The 19,047-nt window shown below is 43.6% G+C and overlaps 1 protein-coding gene across 13 annotated transcripts in view; it reads left to right on the forward strand.

Moving 5' to 3' along the window:
- The window catches only part of SGCD (sarcoglycan delta), a 431,589-nt gene that overhangs the window by 395,834 nt on the left and 16,708 nt on the right, over window positions 1-19,047 (forward strand). For 12 of the 13 annotated variants that reach the window (XR_012654342.1, XM_075057001.1, XM_075056999.1 and 9 more), the window contains one exon: window positions 3,590-3,713. Coding sequence is in view for 12 of the 13 variants with exons in the window: in XM_075057001.1 (XP_074913102.1) it covers window positions 3,590-3,713 (124 nt within the window). In the remaining variant the exon portion in view is untranslated. Of the gene's footprint in view, window positions 1-3,589; window positions 3,714-5,393; window positions 6,052-19,047 lie in introns of those variants that run through there. The other variant, XM_075057005.1, reaches the window with a different exon arrangement.

The following is a 19,047-nucleotide window of genomic DNA, read 5'->3' on the forward strand; positions in this document are numbered from 1 at the left end:
TAATGAAACAATCTATATTCATGCAGCCACCTTTCCAGCCTACTGCTGTAAGTACGGGCTTACACCTAACCGGGAGATGTGAATCCTGCTGAAAGCTCCAGAGTATCACACTGGAAAACAAATGTTGATTTTGAACAAATTATCTGTTCTTTGCTAAATCATTTTCTTTTGTTATTAGTCTCCAAATTGGTTCTGCTCTGGAAGACAGAATTAGGTTTAAAAGCAGAGTGTCTCTTAAACACTTGCTTCAAATGAAAGTATTCAGTAAACATTACTCAAACCCCCTAGAGCATAAACTCCTCAACTGCTTTCTCTGGCTTTGCATAGATTTTTCAGCTCCTGGTTTAAAGACAGGTGTCTCAGGGATTCATTCAGGATATCAGAAAATAATCAAATTAAATCCCTTACAATCATATGACCCTCAAATGCCAAGGAAAATGTTATTAAGACCTTTCTGTCCTCATTTACAGTAGCATAAATTGGGACAAAAGTCCCATGCAAACATATTGGTTACACCAATATCGAACATGTAGGAGAGAGAAAAGTCAGACTCCAAACCCACGGCACAAGTACAAAACCATGTGGGCTGCAAGCCCAAGTTTCTCATCATTGGAAGAGCTGCACTTTGCTGTTATAGTATTTGCACTCATTTCCATAGTTTTAAGGTTCTTAAAAAAACCCCTGGGCTTCAAAATTACATTTTTAACATTAAAGGAATGGGGTTTGGTTAACTCAGCATGTCAGCAAGATTGCAGCTGTCTGAGCTAGTGATTTAGGATGACAGAGTGGGGGTCGGCTCAGCTAACTTTAAAAAACACATGGTGCTGCGGGGAGCGGGGTGGGTTACGGAGCAGCAGCAAAGCCCCAGCGTTGTGTGCTTGTCCCACCTTACGCCATGGACTACTGGGAGGTGGTCGAGAGGGTCCTCTGTGCCTCCATGAGGCAAGAAGCTTTGCAGGGATTAGGATGTGTCTAATTGCATGGGTTTTCATCACTGTTTGTAAGAAGCCGTTAGCCTGCCTGTAGGTTTTCATTGGGTGGAGGAGGGAGAACAACTCGGTCACTTTGTTAGACAGGAAAACAGAATAAAACTTTGAGACAGTGTTATCTGATAGACTTCCAAGTACCTGGTAGCTTGTTCAAAGCATGAATTTAGCTTGGTTTGATGTTACGGGGACCTGTGTGCACAGGGGAAGATACACAAGGAGAAGGTCCCTCTTGATCCCCCCCCGCCATGGGAAGACATTCACTGATTTCCCAGCTCTCCACCCTTTGCAGCAAAGCACTGATGTGGGACTGGGAGGCTGCTCAGGTACAGGGCAGGAATTGAGCGTTGCTGCTGCTGCAGATGAGTGCATTTGCACTCTGGTGTCTGAACACTGTTTTGTACTTACAAGATTTATTTCTCAGTGGGCAGAAGAGCTACAAGATTAACAGATGAACAAATATACTGAGACAGCCAAGACATCAAAGAAATTGAAGAGTCACTAAGATGCTGGAGAGCTGAAGAGTCACCTGGCCATGGTTCTTAGGAATTCTTTTATCCTGAGATTAGCTCAGCTGTCTTGGGGTTTGGACACATCCTCTGGTGAATTTAGCCACAGTGACTTAAGACATTACTGGCCCTCAGCTCTCTGCTTCTCCTCTGGAGGATCCTGCCTCTTGACTGGAGGCGGCGGGAGGGTATATGTGCCTGCATCCCAGCCACTGCAGCTCAGATCCTTGGGGCTTAGTGCAAGCAGACTGTCCTTCATTTTTCGGGGTAGATACCAGCTTGTGAGCTGCACCACCAAGAATGAGAGCGTACTGTAACCCTGGGCAGAAATCTCCAGGGAGAATGTGGGGCACAAAGCGTGTTAAGCCACCATAATGAAAGCCACCAGAGCGCATGTGCCAGAGCCCTAGAGCTGTGTGCTGTGGTTATTTTTACCATAAAGAAATTCTAAAAGATATTGGAAAGGCAGTTATTGCGGTTGGAAGGTCAGAGGAAATCATATGCCAGGTAGCACTTTTAATGTCAATCATTCTTTGCAAGCTTTTTCTCCTCCATGCAATCTGCAATTCAATCGGGGGAAAAAAAGTGAGTAGCACTAGTCTTAACCTTAGGTTCCTTGTACAGGAACCAGCCAAGGGGTGATACCAGTGGAGGGATCAGAAGAAGGTTTATATAAGATGTAGCTTCCCTGCAGAGAGCAAACAAAAAGCAGCTCAGAAAGATTGTGCAGAGGCTGCTAACCATGAGACCATTCCTCGGGCTGTGTATGCCTCAGTTCTTCCCTGAAATGTAGATTTAGTTGAGTCAGCTAGGAAATTATGGATGAGTTCGGGGTCTTGAGGGAAAGGTATTCGAAAAGCAGCAATATGAAGACACCAACAAGAGGGAAGGTCGTAACTTGAAAAGTGCCACACAGAGGGAACCTTGCCTTTGCTTTATTGAACTGTTGGCTGCAATAAATACAGCTGAATTCCCTCAGTCTCCTGTAATGTTGTCTCAGTACCAGCAGGAGTCCATTTAAGAGCACACTTACTTGCACAAATGATTACATATGAAGAGCAGAGAAACAGCTGAAGTGCCACTGCAGTAATGCAAGCAAATCCTAAAAGCTGCCCAAGTAAGCTTGGTGGTTGTGTGCTGCCCTGTGCTTCGGTTTTCTTAGTGCTGCCTGCTCCAAGCAGTCTAAGCAGAGGGCTTTCTGTTCCAGTCTGCCTGCCTGCTTCACCTGGGGAGATCATAGTCTAGATTTTGTGACGGTACAGTAAATAAATGGTGATAAAATCAACTAAGAGGATATTCCCAAAGAGGGAGAATTGGGTTTTATTATCATTTTCAATACAGAAAGTAATAAGAACCTGTATTATAAAGAAGAGAAGAGACAAGTATAATACAAGAACTATGAATGGATAATCAGCAAGGAAGCCTGAACCTTGCATTTCTACATCTTACAGCATTAATCCTAATTGCCTGAACGAAAAGGTTTGGCTGTGTTAGTGCTATAACAGGGTGTCAGATCCCTGTGTGGTGTATCCGTGGTTAGGAGGGGTTGAAGCACTGCAGAGGGGGGCATGGCTGTGAGCAGTGGGATGTGAACGTAGGACTGGAGGCCGGGAATTTGGGGGTCTTCAGCCTGGTTGTTTTCATCGGTATCCTTATGTCCCTAAACCCTTCCAGACCTCACATTATAGGGAGTCAGGAGAACTGATTTGTTCCTACTTGCAAAGTGGTTTGAGGAAGAAAAGTGCTTGCACTCTCTGTACAGGTATACTGCTTTGCTAATATCCCCCATTAGCACTGATTAGGTAGAAATCTGAACTTACATATGAGCAAGCTGATCATGGGGGAAACTTTACTGCACCTTGGATCTTGACCCAGCATAGCAAAGTTGATACGAAATCTTAGCAGATTGGATTTGTGATGTGTTTTACCACATTGTGCATGAATTCTTCCCACTGACCAAACCAGGCGTGGATCTGAACATCAGTAGGTCCTAAGGTGCCGTGCAACGGGCAGTCAGGCCGTGCAAGACGACAGCCTGAGACCGAGCGTGAATATTCAATGCACCGTGCTCTGTAACTCCCCTTTCTGTTACAGACTGGAGTCGCCTACGCGCGCGCTGGTGATGGAGGCTCCAAAAGGCATCGAGATCAACGCCGAGGCCGGCAGCTTGAAAGCCACGTGCAGGACAGAGCTCAGGCTGGAGTCCAAAGACGGAGAGGTAAGCGAAGGACGTCAAGCGCGGCAGCAAAAACAAACCAAGCCACAGATCTCCTGCAGATCTGTAAACTTCTGAGTCACCGAGATGCTGCATTTGGAAGACTGGTGTGAAAGCACTGGTGCAGCAGGCCTTCCTAGCTTAGTTTCTGCTAGCAGTGATTGAACATATCGTATGCAAACGAGACTCACTCTGTGGCAAAGGCTGGCTGATTCATTATTTTTAAAGTGCTTGGATAATAGCATCTGTTGTTCAAGCAGATTTATGTGGCTGTAAAATACACAGTGCTCCTAAATTCTTTGTTTCCTTGTCACTTTAAAACAAGATTTACTTGGCCAACATAATTAAATCTTTTATCATACATTTTACTATAAGAAGAGCTTAATTCATTGGCATTGATCTGAAAAGCTTTTGTAGCTGATGTTTTCATTTTGGAAAGAACGGGAACGTTAGAAGACACAGGTTGTTGCCCTAGGGAAACTTCCAAAGGGGGAGAGAGAGAGAATAACTAAAACTGGTAACACAGAACAAAAGTAAAATAGGTGTTGAGTTAAGCCTCTTGTGATGTCTCAAAAATACATGGGCACATGGTCCTTATCCCCTCCTCCTGGCACAATGATGGAAGACACCGAAGGACATGACTGAGGAGCTCCTGCTGGGGAACCCACCGAGAGACTTGGCAGGGGGAGCTTCCCATTGAACGCAAACCTCCCAGCAATAGGGCCCCAACATAAGCTAGTGTTTTCCTGTCGTAGTGTCAGGTGTAATAAATAGAATGGGATTTTTATTGCAATTCCTGTTATTTCCAAACATTTGCATTTTAAGACATTCCGAACCCAGACCACAGGTGTTAACAAAAAACCTCTCAAAAATACAAAAAAAACCCTACCTAAAATACTACAATTTAAATCCAAGGCATTTCACTACTGCAAGCAGTTGCCTTAATGTTTTTAACACTAAGTTGCTTTTAAAATGCATATATTGACCTGTCTCTGGAGAACAGATGGTTGGATACTAAAACTGGAGACTCTTACTGTAATTGCAAGATAAGAGCAAATACTGTCAGTCGCCCTGTAATATTCTGGTGTGCAGGTTATCTTACTGTGCTCCTCTCAGTGATGTTAGAGCATTCCCCTGTAGCTGCCATGTGTCTAAGAGCTGCCACATGTTCACTTTTATGTTCTGTTTTATAAGGAGAAATTCAGGTCCGTTACAGCATTTAAGTTATTTTTAATATACATAAAAGTGTTACACATATACATAAAATATACATAAAAGTCAGTGCTGTGAGCCTGCAAGCATAACTGGCAATGGGATCACAGTGCCAGAAGTCCCAGTGGAGGAGCGGAGTCGTTGTGTGGACGTGAACCATACACGCTCCCCATCTAGCAGTGGGGTGCCTCTGGTTGGGTTAACCCGAACACAGAGGTGCCCCAGGAAGCTGTGAGCCAAGACGACACTGTGGGAAGATTAGCAGAAACAAACTGAAGGTCTTGGGTGGCTCATGATAAAGGCAGATAATATGCTCACCCAGATTTGTATCTGACCTTCCCATCCTAATACCTACCCAGTTTGTGTATCAGCTGAGTTGTCCGAAGGAAGCTTCTTTAAACACAAGATCAAAAATAACAGCTCTCCACTAATTCTCTCTCTTTTTCTTTCTTTCCCCACTTCCGACTTCAGATAACGTTGAATTCTGCAAAAATCAAACTACCTAACTTGCCTCAAGGATCTTCCTCTTCTGCAGGGTCCAGGCAAAAAATCTACGAGCTCTGTGTGTGTCCCAATGGGAGGTTATTTCTGTCTCAGGCAGGCACTAGCTCGACCTGCCAGATAAATACAAGCGTCTGCTTTTGAGAGACAATTTGCAGTGGGGCATCGCAGGCAGCACAAAAGCCAGTTCTGGTCTCACAGATTGCAGCTGCCAACTATTTTTATTAGAACACAGAAAGCCTATCAAAGACTTTTTTTGTGTGTGCGCGCGCGTGTGTGTGAATATATATATAAATATATATATATAAAATATATATATCCTCTGTGTAAAATGATGTTTCAGTACAAGGAATCCCAGGGTGACCCTGTTACATTTGTGTAGCATTTCTTTTTTCCCACACCAAAATTTACTGGTACAATCTGCTGAATTGGATTTGATGCTCCCCTGGTCCCTTCTGTATTAATATAGTCTAATGATCACCCCTTGGTTTTGATCATGTTCTCAGAGCATTGGGGTTGCTGGCTGGGCAAGACCCTGGAACCAACGAAGACCCGCCAACATACAAAGGGGAGAGAAGCATCTCTGATTATTTTTGCACCATTAAATCAGTGGCATGGAAAAAAAAAACCAAAAAAAAACCACTAACAAAACAGCCAGATGTGCTGTACTGATCACCTAAGAGTGATCCAAGATACCTAAGGTTAAATTAACACTCTTTCATTTTCACCTGAAGCATGGCTCCCTGATGGGAGAGGTGGATTGCACTTGGCCAGTAGAAAAGTCCAGATCTTCTTGCTGAAATAATCGTGTATTTTTCTGAAGGGGTTTGAGACTTGCCTGTGCATGGGCAAGGATGCTTTGTGCTATTCAGATGTGACACATCAGCTCTAACCCTAACCTAAAGTCATCTCTGTGCTAACAAAACTGGCATTGCATTTAGTTCTTGGAAGGAAAAAAGTTGTGAAAGTTGGACTAAATAGAAAAATCCTGAACCTCCTTAGTTAACAGGTGTCTTGGATCACCCTACACACTCTCCATTAGCACCTTTAACTTTGAAAAGATTTGGTGTGAAGGTGTAAAGATTTAAGATTTGGACATTGCCTATCAATACCTACAGAAAGAGAGAAAATTACCTATTCTACCCATAGAAACAGGGAAATTCACACAAATTAGGTGTGTAATGTAGATGCTATGCCAGAATTTTTGTCACCTTTCTTTTCAGGATATACAGTCCAAGGTCACTTAGATTTGGTGGAGACTGCAAATATCAGAGATGCTGACAAAGAAACAGACCTTTTTAAGGATTTATAAAGATTGTGACAAAGCCAGATTACTGGAAACCAAGGGTTTTGGATGCTGGTTCCTCTAGAATTTGAGCCCCAAAAACTCAGTGGTTGAATCTTCTCATGGTTGCATTTTTCCTTATTTTAAAGTCTAGAGTCATTTACGGGGAGGATAAAACATGAAATCTGATCTGGTAACATTACGTCCACTGTTCAAGTTTTTGAAAAATAGCAAGAAAAGCCCAGATCATTGAATTCTGACCCATAATTGCATCCACATGCATATAAAAATCCTTGAAAAAAAAATACCAATTACGGCAAAAGTATCCAAGTCACAGTAAATCTCACGAGGACAGCAAGGCTTCTAAGCCACTGAGATACTTTTGAAAATATTACCTCATGTGCAAATATGACAGATCTGCGCCCATCCCTAGTCATATCTAAGCAAGGCTGGTATTCTTCAAGCAATCTTCAAGATAAAAGGTAGCTGACAGAAGTCTTTACAAATAATTTAGCCCATTCCTTTTTTACAGATTTCCACATATTTTCTTGTGGTCTGGAGAGTACCAGGGTTTGATTTTTTTATTTTTTTTTAAATGAACAATTCTGGCTTAATCCAAAACTGACTGGACTCAAAGGAAAGATTTCTATGAAGTTTACATTAGATGTGTTGCTGCCTAACAAAGCAGCACTTCCATAAAATTTATTCCTGAAAGAGGATTGAATGATCTATTTTTATTTCAGTAATGCTTTCCGATTAATTAACGAATTCAAACTATTTGTTAATGAACGATTCCTGTAATTATTATGTCTTGAGTCAACATTTGAATGCAAAGGGTCACCCAGGATAACAATTGTATTGGGACACAGGACTATACCATCTCTGTTCAAAGAGGGGAATTGTGCCTATGCCTTAAGTCAATGCACTCAGCAAGGAGAAGCACATCATATTTATCTTGTTATTAAAACTAGTTTATTTGGGGGGAGGGACAGGAGGGTGTCTTGGGAACTGGTTGTGCAAATTAAAACAGATATTAATGAAATGCATTAAGACTGTAGGGGCACCTAGAGTGATACGGACTTTTTTTTTACCATTTTAAATATAGCAAAATACTGTGTACGTTACCTCTGGGACCACAACCGAAGTCCCATTCATAATCCTACATTTACTGTAGAAGTTTTTTTTCCCTGTTTCATTCAATACCGATCACAAACCTTATAGCAAGCACGGCCCAGCTCATAAACAAATCCCATCTGAGCAGTTGTGAAGACACGTGCTGCAGGAGGAGTACCCTGTACAGAAAACGAGTCGCATTAACTTTTCCATCCCTGAGAGTATTTATGTGGGTGAGAAAGGCAAGGACTGACCCAGCAGGGATGCTGCATCCATTTCCATGCTCCGCTCCCAAGAGGCCGGTGGCTCAGTCCTCATCCCAGTGCACCCTTTGGCTGCTCTGCTGAGGATTTCCGTCCCAGCAAATTAATTTTGAGTGGCCGGTCTTCTCAGCTGGGATCTTGGATGAGGTTATCACCTTCTCGTATCACGAAGGCCGTGAAACTGCTTAAGGACATTCAGCGATTTATTTTGGTATGAATTTCCATGGGGGAGCTGTTAGGGAACAACCTTACACATCTGTGCCATCCCTGCAGATGCTTCTCTGAGGTGAACAAAGGGTACCTGAATTACGGCTACACAAAGGAATTCTGGTTGCTTCAATGCATTTCACAATCATGTTTCCATCTTAAGCATAAAATTATATGCTGTGTTGAAAGACGAGGAACTGTTGCTAGAAAGATTGAACCCGTACAGAGACTTGTAAATCATTTGAGCCCCACTTGACTTTTAAGACAGCAGTTTAGATGGTGCTGCCTGCGCTTGCGTTGGCCGCATGATTAGTCCCCTGCTGTTCAGTGAGTGGCAAACCAGAGCAAACAGGACTGCGTGTCCGAGATCCTGGGGGGCGAAAAAGAGCATTTTGTTTAAAAAGCAGCATGCAAACACATCCAGCTATCTCGTACTTTGTTGTTGGGGGCTGTCGTGGAGTGACTGACTCACCTGTTGGACAAGGCGAACGCAGGAGAGTCCATTTTCCTCCTGCCTTGCCCAGAAATCCCTCACAGTTGCTGTACCTGTACGGGTTGGTTCTCCCTGAGTCCATTTAAATTAGAGCCTCCCTGGCTGGAATTTCACGCGTATGCTCTACCTGCCGTCGATAAAAAGCCAAAAACGAAGAAGGGTTCCTGTATTTCTTTGTGAATCGGGCCTGCAGTTTAGTTCAATTGAGCATTTGCTATTGGGGGACGTGGCATTTATCTCAAACCAGAGTTTAGTTTTACCTCCCAACACTAAGGCAAAGCTGGGGTGGATGGTGAATTGATTTCTCCTGAGCTCAGTGGACGAGACGCCGATGACTTCGTGGCCTGAGCTGGGGCAGGAGCTGGACAGGTGACAGTTCAGGGCACCGAGGGCCGTGGAAGCACTGCCAGCCTTTGGGGTGGCTGCGGGACCGAACCCTGCCTCGGCACCGCGTGCAGGGCTGCATTGCAGCTGCGAGCACTAAAACCCCACTGAGATGCTCATCAAGGGACTGTGATACTAATGTCAGTACACCTTAGGCAACCGTGAATGCTGCAGGATTCATAAATGAGTTTATGTATTGTAACTCTTAACTTTACAGGGCTTCAGGACTTTGTTAAATTTGCTTTAAATGCGACACTTCAGTAAGCAGTCAGGAAAATGCCTGTCAGTGCTCACCTGTACACCAGTACCTTATCCATCTGTAGTGTATGATCCCTCTGCTGGCACAGGTGAGTTAGGATGTTTTTTCTAAAGCAAAAAGACTTTGCAATTAGCAAAAGCAGAGATCCTGATGCTGACTATACAACTGTATCCATTCTCCAAGTTTCCTTGTGGGTTTTTGGGGGTTGGGTTTTTTTTTTAGTTACACTTTTTGAAGTATGTTACCCAGTAGTCAGTGAAATCGGTAGCTTAAGAGTACAAAGAAATGTTAACACTAAAGGAAGTCATCAAAAGGGGAAGCCGGTACCTATGTATAAGGCCTCTCCTAGGTATATGTTTTTAGAAAACTAAGCATATGCCAGAGTGATTTGTATTTGGTTATCTCAGTCATGTGCTGTCAAACAGCTGTATTTTAAGAGGGGGTTTTTTTCTCCTTTAATCATAAATGTCACATTGAACAAACAAAAAAGTTTAAGGCATAAGCCTAAAAATACCATCTGCAATATACGGTATAGCAAAATGATGTCTACATAAAAAAACCCTCCCTAGAAATTGCTCCAAGGTTAAAGAGAGATTCCTGTGAACTTGTGAAGATGTCGGGTTAGTTCACATCATACCTAGTTTGCAAATGCAGATGTTCTTAAAGGAAGTTAGCTTTTGTTGTCATAAGATGCGCACACGCACACCCATATACACACACACACTTACGTACGCTTGTTTACAACGAAAGCCAATTTTCTTTTATCTGTTGTTATGGCTTTAAGTTTCACATTGTAAAAGAGAGTGAGGCAAAGACCAAAGACTTACAGAAATTCATCCCTTCTCTGATTGCCCTCATGCCTGAAATGAGTTAACTTTAATGGTGCTTCTTTGAACTGGGCAGGAAAAATACAGGTTTATCGTAAAGCTGCATTTGAGAGAGTAAAATGGCAGGAAGACTCTCACTTCGTTAATGGGCAGAAAAGGAAATAATGTCAAAAATCTTTAAATATGTGCAGAGGGCAAGGTTACCTGAAATGTGAAATGTGAAGAAATAGCCCAGAACGCTAAAAGACATCATCCTGGGCTGAAAGTATAAATAAACTGAGTAAATGCTACAGGCTGTTCACTTACCTGCACTCGAGCATTAGCAGATCAGGAACTCCAGTAGCTGCTCAGTGAAGAAGAGTAACTGTGCCATAATGATTTCATTTTAAAAGTGCATACAGTAAAAACAAAAAAAGTTAGAGGCTGTGCTCTTTTTTCTTTTTTTTTTATGGCTGACATTTTAAATTTTGAAATGTCATCATCCAGAATTCACCCCAGCAAGCGCAGGGCACGTTCCTGCGAAGCTTTGCCAAGCACTGGATTGGTGCTTTTTGAATGTGAAAATACCAGCCTTTTTATTGCCATTGCTGTTGAGGAAGGCAATCCTGGCAACATTTCCGTTTTCCCCATTTTAACCTTTTTCCTCAGTTCTGAAATTGCTGTGTAATATTTGGGTAGCTGGTGTCCTGCCACACAGGGGGCTGCATGCAGGTGGCCAGCAGCCCCTGAATCCCCATCGTGTCACTTCTCTGCTCTCACATACCCCCAAAAAACCAAAACCTGCATGTAGCAGTGGCACTAAGGTGGAATTGGGGACTTTCAGGTAAATTCTGCATGGCAATGGCTGTGTTTTCACAGCTGATGTAGCCGAGTTCACAGCTGTGAGTGGAGCGCAGTTAAACACTGATGTGGCGCTGATGAGATTATTTAAGCAAGAGTGGAGTGAATTAAACGAGGCAGGTAGGAGGGAAAGGGAAGAAATGGCAAGTGACATCACCCTAATCACAGTAATGCAGCAAACTTCTGTGTCTGTTTACACTATTATACTTTAAATTAATAACATCCATTTTACTAAATATGGTAGCAATTATCCTTGATCTTTCATGGTGCACAGTGGAATTACTGTCACTGAAACCACTTACAGCTTGGGCTGTTCAAGATTGCTAGGGTGTTGTTTCCGTCCACAGTAACCACAGTGGCTTGGGGCTTCGATGGAAATTATAATAAATAGCTTGTATTTAGAAAGCTTTTAAGTCTGCTGTGGTTGAGAAGCCCATGGTTATGCACATACAACCCTGAGGCTTTATCATTTCAGACTCTCTTGTCCTACCACTTGAATTGTATTGTGCCCTTGTGAAAAGCGACACACTTTCTTTATACAGGAAAAGATGGATATTTAAAGCTGCAGGATTTTTATCCAAGGCGAAGAAGAAAATATAATCATAGGGCACCACCGAGATTTCCCATCCAAGTCACTTTAAACTAGAGGTGCGAGTCCCTTAAAAATTAATTTGCTACAAGTATAATTCCTGCAGGAAGGTTAACACTGGTGTCACTCCCAGAAAATGTCTCACCTTATTACAGCTCAAAACCACGCGGTAGCTGGGATTTTCTGCCACCAGTTGGTAGCGATGGGCTGCCTGTTCAGAGGAAGCCAGATTTCCTTTGAGGCAACTCATCTCCATGGACTGAGCTTTTCTTAGTTTTTAACCAGTATTGAAAAATAGGAAGGATATGTCCACTGTGAAGTGATATGTAATTGTATGTTTGTCTTGCATTTAGTTGGTTGAATCTTTCTGCCAGCAAGAGAAAATATCAGAAGGAGAAATAAATGTGTGCGAAAGTGTTACATTTACATTGTGCCCTGCTACCAAATGCTTCAGATAAAAAACATGCAGCCTTAGTTAAACAGTCTTTTCTCCTGAGATTAAAAAGGACTTTTTGGAGCCTTTCATCAGGTCCTACCCAAACGGAAAGTCTCACCCTTTCTAACATATTTGCCATTATTGGAATAGCCCATTGCAAAGCATAGGTCATGTGCATCTTTGCATGTAACAGGAATTTTAAATTCCATTGTGCTCTCACATTTTTGCCCCATTCAAAAGGCTTAACTGCCGATAGGAGATAAAGCATTTCGAAGCCTGCTACTGCTAAATGCATTATCACTTTCTAAAGCAATGTAGTTTCTTTGGTCTTTTAAAAACTTCCTCATAACGGAGTCCTTGAAACATCTTGAGGCAGGCTCACACTGGAGAGCAAAAGAATAATTATTTGTGGGCGGTTCTATTTTTATCAAAGGCTGGATTGTAGTTGAAAAAATGTTGCTGTTAGAGTTTCTCCCACACTTACTTAGCTGCAAACACCACCACCCCCCAACACTACGGCTAGATTTCTCTAGGGTAGCTGCCTTAGAGCAGGGAGTTAGCCTCTTCGCTAAACCAGAGCCTGATAATTTTGTCTTCATCTGGGTCCTCCTCGGGGCTCGTGCACTCGGTATCAGTGCTATTATTGACAGAATGGATAATGAAACACTTCAGCAGTATTAATGATTTTACAGATGATACGTATCTGCAGTCTGAGTGGTATAAATAATGCTGGTAGTTGTTGGTTCTGTTCTAACAAGCCTTTGACCACCTTGAAAGCGTTGGCAGTAACTCCATAAGGCGCAGCCCAGTAGCTCTTGAAGGCACCTCTGCTTTGTGCCGGTAATACCTGTACAGCATCCGAGGGGATGCCGCGGGGATGGTACCCCGGTACGCTGCCTCCCCTCGGGAAGCCTGCGGGGTGGGGGAGGCTGGTGGGTGGCTTTGCCCTTTCTCGTTTATCTCCATCCCGTTGCCGGGTCCTCTGCACTAGAAATAGCAGCAAGGCGTGATGCCCGCCTTGGGAGCCTGGGCTGGAGCAGTGCAACAGCACAGGGGATTTGACTCTGTAGCTGGTGTAAATCAGGATTTGGTTCCGTTTAAGTCACTGGTAGCCTGAGGGTTTGGTCCTACAGGCTTAGCACCTTTTCTGAAATCAAAAGGAAGAGTTTGGCTGCCCTGTCTAAACTACAGCCTGGGTGCTCCTGAGACCACCATGGGACAGGGGACTCCTCCTGCCTCCGGGCTTTCCTTATCACATGAGCTCTAGATAAGGAGCTGTGGCAAGTCTTCCCATCGCTGCCAGCTCAAGCCGCTACCTGAAAATGGAGGCGTGTTCATCCAGCTTCATTCCTTGCCACCACCACTGACCACGCTGGAGTTCAGCTGGTGATTTGGTGGGTAACGGGTGAAGCGGAAGGTCTCGCCGGGCAGACAGCGGGGGTCTGCTGGGGGGTCCCGCTGGTGGTAGGGCAGGGCTGCACTGTTTCCAGAGTGGCTTTCACAGGGCAGGCGCTGCTGGAGGAATTCACTTTCTTGTCCCCTTTTGCGGGTTATCGGAGCGAGCACAGAAGATGAGCAAATCCTGCCCTTGCTCAGCGGAGTAAGAGCATGCCAGAAACCTCATAAAGAGCAGTTCTGAGCAATTATCACATACTGTGTTTATTGAAGAAGGGCTCAGTTGACAGCATTCACACCTGGATTCCTCCCTAGGTCGGAGCTTTTCCTGAGCTGCGACCCAGATCTCGGTCAGGATCTGCACTGTGTAGTAGTTTGGGAGCAGGGAAGGGATTGACCTGCTGGATCTGACTCAGATCCCTTTGGGTTTTGGTTTTGGGTTTTTTTGCCCACCCTTTATTTGAATCAGTTTCCTTGTGCGTGAATGGCAATAGAGTTGTTGATATTAACCCAACAAATGCTCTGTGTAGGTAGACCCAACAGCAAAACAACATTCAGTGCGAGTTGAAGCAAAACCCAGTTCATCTACAGCAGCGGCATAAAAGGCATGACCCATATGCTATAGCAGTTTTCATCTGTGATGGTAAAATACCTTGTCTGACCTCTACTCTGATAACCACCAATGACCTTGGTCATGTAAACAGGACAAAATGAATTTAAAGTCTTATCACAGTTCTCATTAAGAAATTCAGATTTGTTTGGCTTTTTTCTTTTTAATTTATGTATGTGTGTGGTTGTGTGGGAAAATATAAAGCTTTTTTGTATCAAATAACATCAATCCTTGCACACTCTATGCAAAATTTTGTAAGCATTGCAATAATGCTATGAATTACACAAGGAACTATTTTAACTTTATTACACTTTCTGTATAAAAAAAAATTTGTATTTAAATGATTTCAACTGCAATCTTGTAAAATATATTAATAAAATAATGATTGTTAAGAAGGAAAGAGATGTTGAGGGTTTTTTGTTTGTTTGAACATGGCAAACATGAATTAGACCTCAAACTTCCATATGTCTGTATTATATGGATAGGATATGTCTGTAGAATATGTCTGTATTTCTGTATGCCCGTAGGATATGCCAGACAGGATCACACTAGTGATCCATTTCACAGCATCAAGCCCTGGGTATATTCATGCCAAAAACGCTGTAGAGGCTGGAACGCGGATCTTGGCGGATGGCTGTCAGAAGAAAACCTGTCGTCAGCAAAATGAAAAAATCTTCCCTTTTGGGGAAAGTTGAGTTACCGTCTTGCTTACAGTTTTGTTGAACTTCTCACCCTTGTCCTAGCATTAGAGACTCACAGCCAAGAAATGTTGCAGGCACTGGGGTCCTGCCTGAGCACAATAAACCTCTTGAAGAGGATCACTTGTAGTAGCGGGGATCTGGTGCTGCATGTGCTCCAAACCAGCAGGAACTTGAGGTTTTCCAAAAGGGACCAGAGCCGGGTGCATGCATTTGGGAACGAGCCCCGACCTGCACACAATGTAGGGAGCACAAGCTCAAGCCTGCCTGCAAAAAAATAATAATTTTAAAAAAAAAGAAAAAAAAAAAAAACAGCAGTGTGGACCAACTCACAGAAAGCCTCTTGAAAACCGCTGGCTGCTTTAATGATCCATCAGTTTTATTTTAATTGGCTAACTAATCAGATGCTCATGGGTGACTCTACGCATGCCAGGCAATCACTTCTGAGGGCATTTTGCAGGAGCTAGGTTTTAAATATGAATTTGTTCGCCCTGGATTTTGTCAGTAAATGAGAGCATTGATTGAGGCTCATTATCTGAACGAATAGCAAGAATTCAATCCGGCTGAAAAGATGTGCGTGCCTTCCAAGGGCACAGAGAGTTCGAGCCCAGTCCTCGCAGCTGAGACACTGCCAAAATCCAGGCTGTAGGGATACTTGTTTACCAGTTTGCAGGCGCTACTGTTTACCAGGCTCCGAATAAGTTCACTCAGTACTGTTCGGTGTGCATGCACTGTCTTCTTCTCGCTTGCTGGGTTTCGGACTGTTTGCACTGTTTTAAAAAAAAAAAAAAAAAAAGGCATCTTTCAGCTGAACTTCAGCTGCAGTTCTTGGCCTGAATTTGGAATTTCTAGCAAACTGACAATGAAATAATTCATGAATTAACCCCCATTAAGAAGCGTGTTGGCAGGAACTTCACAGCACCCGCAGGAGATGCAGCTCTGCGTAGCTGCCTGGGCAGCACCCAGCACTGCCACAGCAGGCAGCGGCCAAATCCTTCCCCAGTACAGGCAAACTCCGCATCAGCTGCCTGTAAATGTGTTGTGATTTAGGCAGTGAGTAGTTACGAAACTCAGCCTTAACAGCAGCATATTTGCAGTGCCCCCATGCTAGAAATGCAAAGTGCGGTACTCAGTAGCAACAATATGTTAACCGTTTCTAAAGCCTGGGAAGCTGTAGTTAAAAACAGGATTTGTCTTTCAAAACTGACTCCTGGGAAAATTATCAAAATGTAATTTCCTCCCAGGTATCTTGCCTTCCATTTTTTTAAGGAGTACTTCCCAATTTTTGCTTTTTTTCCTTTGTACCCCTATAAGTAATTCATTGTTTCATTTTTTTTTTTCCTAAGTAGCAAACAGAAAAGATGAACCAAACAGGAAAAAAAGAATTAGAAAAGCGGAAAAGAATCATTGAGATGAAATGAGTCCATTTCATACTCTGTAAAATGAGAACAACTTCAACATTTTAAAATTTTATGTGCATCTGGGTTTTTGTATTTTTCATTTAAGTCTAGTGCAGACAAGTTGGTGCTGCTGAAGTTCAGTTGCTAAATCAGGGTGATTATTTTTATTTTTATGAACAGTGTCCAGAAATCAGTGATGAGAAGTATCTGTTTTTAACAGTTTTTCTCCAGAGCTGTGACCTTGATTCCTCTCTCCTTAAACTGAACAGAAAAATCCTCCTGAATTTAGTGATGAAGGTTCAGGTCTAAATAGCTCCAGTGCCAAATGTATCCCAGAGGAAAATTATATGGCCTCATTTAATAGAGAAAAAGCAAGAAGTCTGGCCAGCAGCTAGAACTTGGCTCTTTCTTGCAGTCATTTCAGAATAAAAAGCAGACTGTAGGTAGTCTTTAAATATTTGATTCACACTATTGGACTGTTGTAATATACATTACTGATATGATCTGCATGTTTTAAAATTGGGGTTTGTGAATAGCCTTTCATATAACAGCTCTGCTTCAGGCCATCATACAACTAGGCTTGTGTAACATCAGCTGTGGTATTTTCCCTTTCACACCTACAGGAACATTTTTTTTTTTACCATACTTCTAGGCTTTGTTTTCAGTCTCATAAGCAGCACAGCAATGCAGGCAGAAAACAAGCCCACTGCCTCCTCGCTGAGGAATGCGTGCGACCATCTGCTTTGCTCCATTCAGTGGGTGCATGTAGGGAGGGGAGTGGCACAAAACACCTTTTAAATCTCTGAAATAACCTCATTTGGCTTGGTTTTCTGCTCCTCCCGCTGCAGCACGCAGCTGCAGAGGCAGAGTTGGCGGCAGTCTGGGCTCCTGCCGGGGCTGGACCCCTCCTGGGGCTCCTGGTCCCACCTCTCCTTCCCCGATAGCCCGATTCCCGTGCCACTGCCTGACTCAGCCTAGGAAACAGAAATATTGTAAGTGACAGCATAACCCACAAGTACGCAGGGGACCTCAGTGCTGCTCTGTATTTCAGCACCTTTTTGAACAAAAAATACCTCCACGTTACCTGGCCTAAACTCTACCTACAACTTGAGTTTAGCAGCTGAGAGCTCCAAGCCAGCCAAAGGATGTTGAACATGGCTGAGATGGGATTTTACTCATTGAATATGGGTCTTGCATCTGCTTTGCCAGATTAGGGAGATCTAATAATAAACAAACAAACAAAGACAAAAACCAGTGCGTGCACATGCCAAAAAGTGGAGCTGTTATCTCTGTACAGCTGCCACTCTTAGCCAGAGCCTCCCTCCTTCGTCCCACCAAGATGCCACATCTCCTGCCCTGGGGGATGAAGTTTTGATGGAAGCTGCTGCAGTTGGGGTTGGCTGCAGCATGCCTCAACGGCTGCAATCTGCTGCATCCCCAATGCGTTCAGGACCGGGGCAGGGTGATGGGGAAATGCCCAGCTCCTCCCAGCATGGCAGGACGGAGCCGTGCAAGCACGTAGGATGCTCCATAGAAAGACATTCCCTTCCTGCCATGGCAAGAAGTCTGTCAGGAGGCACGAGATACGATTTTCACCCCAGTGTGTCCCACATGACATATTTATATGGGTTTCAGTGCTCTTATGGGAACAAAACGAGGAGGCCTCAGGGCTGAAATAAGCAGTTTTAGAGATGACACTGGTCCCAGAGAGGGGCCACGTTTATCTTGATGCCCACCCAACAAACGCAACCTGCCTTTGCAAACCATGGTGTAGAAAAACTTCTCATTGCTTTCAGGTATCAGCAGGCTTAGGAATAATAACTGACTTGTGTGTGTGCATGCATGGGGATGGGGGAAGAGACATTTCTGAATAATGTGTTATTTTGTGTCAGTTGTAGCAACTCCCAAAAGCATTTTGGGTATTTCAATAAACCCCAATTTCAAAAGAGAGTTTTTGCAACACAATCATCTTGAACCATAATAACTAAATTGGAAAGTAACTATCATCTTGCTATGAAGACATTAAAAGATCTATAGTGGAACCATCAGGCTGTGAATGCTATGGGAGCTCTGCACACATACGCACGCACACATGATTAACAAAGAAAAAAGAAAGGAGAAAAGCACTGTCACTTCCAAGAAAACCCACAACCTACCACCTACATGATGAACTTTTAAGCACAGAATGCAACATCCAATGAATTATTTATGAATTAATTTGCAATGAACAGTTTAGCAGTCAAAGGAAACAAAAACTGGCAGCGCAGCCCAGCCTGGGGTGACGGCAGGGGACAGGACCGTGCTGTTCCTCCGGCAAGAAGACATTTAGCAGTGGAGATGATAAGTTGCACGCTAAGAAAGTTTAAGACAAAAATCCAGTTCCTAGCAAACCCCAGCCTGGTGTACTAATATTCCAACATACCCTGCGACCCCACTTGCGCACCGCACTGGCACATGCCGTCGTTCGTCCAGTGCCAGCTGACAGATACAAGCGCTTTTTGGTCTGCAGACATCTGCTGTGGCTGTAACCGCTCCGTCAGGAGTCGTCACCCACCGCCCCGCACCTTTCCCCCACCGCTCTGGTTTTATGCTAAGCTGAAACACTAGAACAGCGAGCTGCTGCTCAAAGGCTAATGACGGGAACAACGAAATCAGGAGATATAAAGGCCACATCCTGCTTTTAAATTAATTCTTTATAGCCAGGCTGTAAAAGGAGCTGCCCCTGCCCAGTGCTGGAATGGGCTCTGCACTGAGGGCTGCACACCAGCAGTGGCCTTTAGCAGGACATTAAATTAATGCTTTTGCGGGTCTTTTTTCTCCTCCTC

Source organism: Buteo buteo, chromosome 24 (genome assembly GCF_964188355.1).
Source record: "Buteo buteo chromosome 24, bButBut1.hap1.1, whole genome shotgun sequence".
Lineage (NCBI taxonomy): Eukaryota > Metazoa > Chordata > Aves > Accipitriformes > Accipitridae > Buteo > Buteo buteo.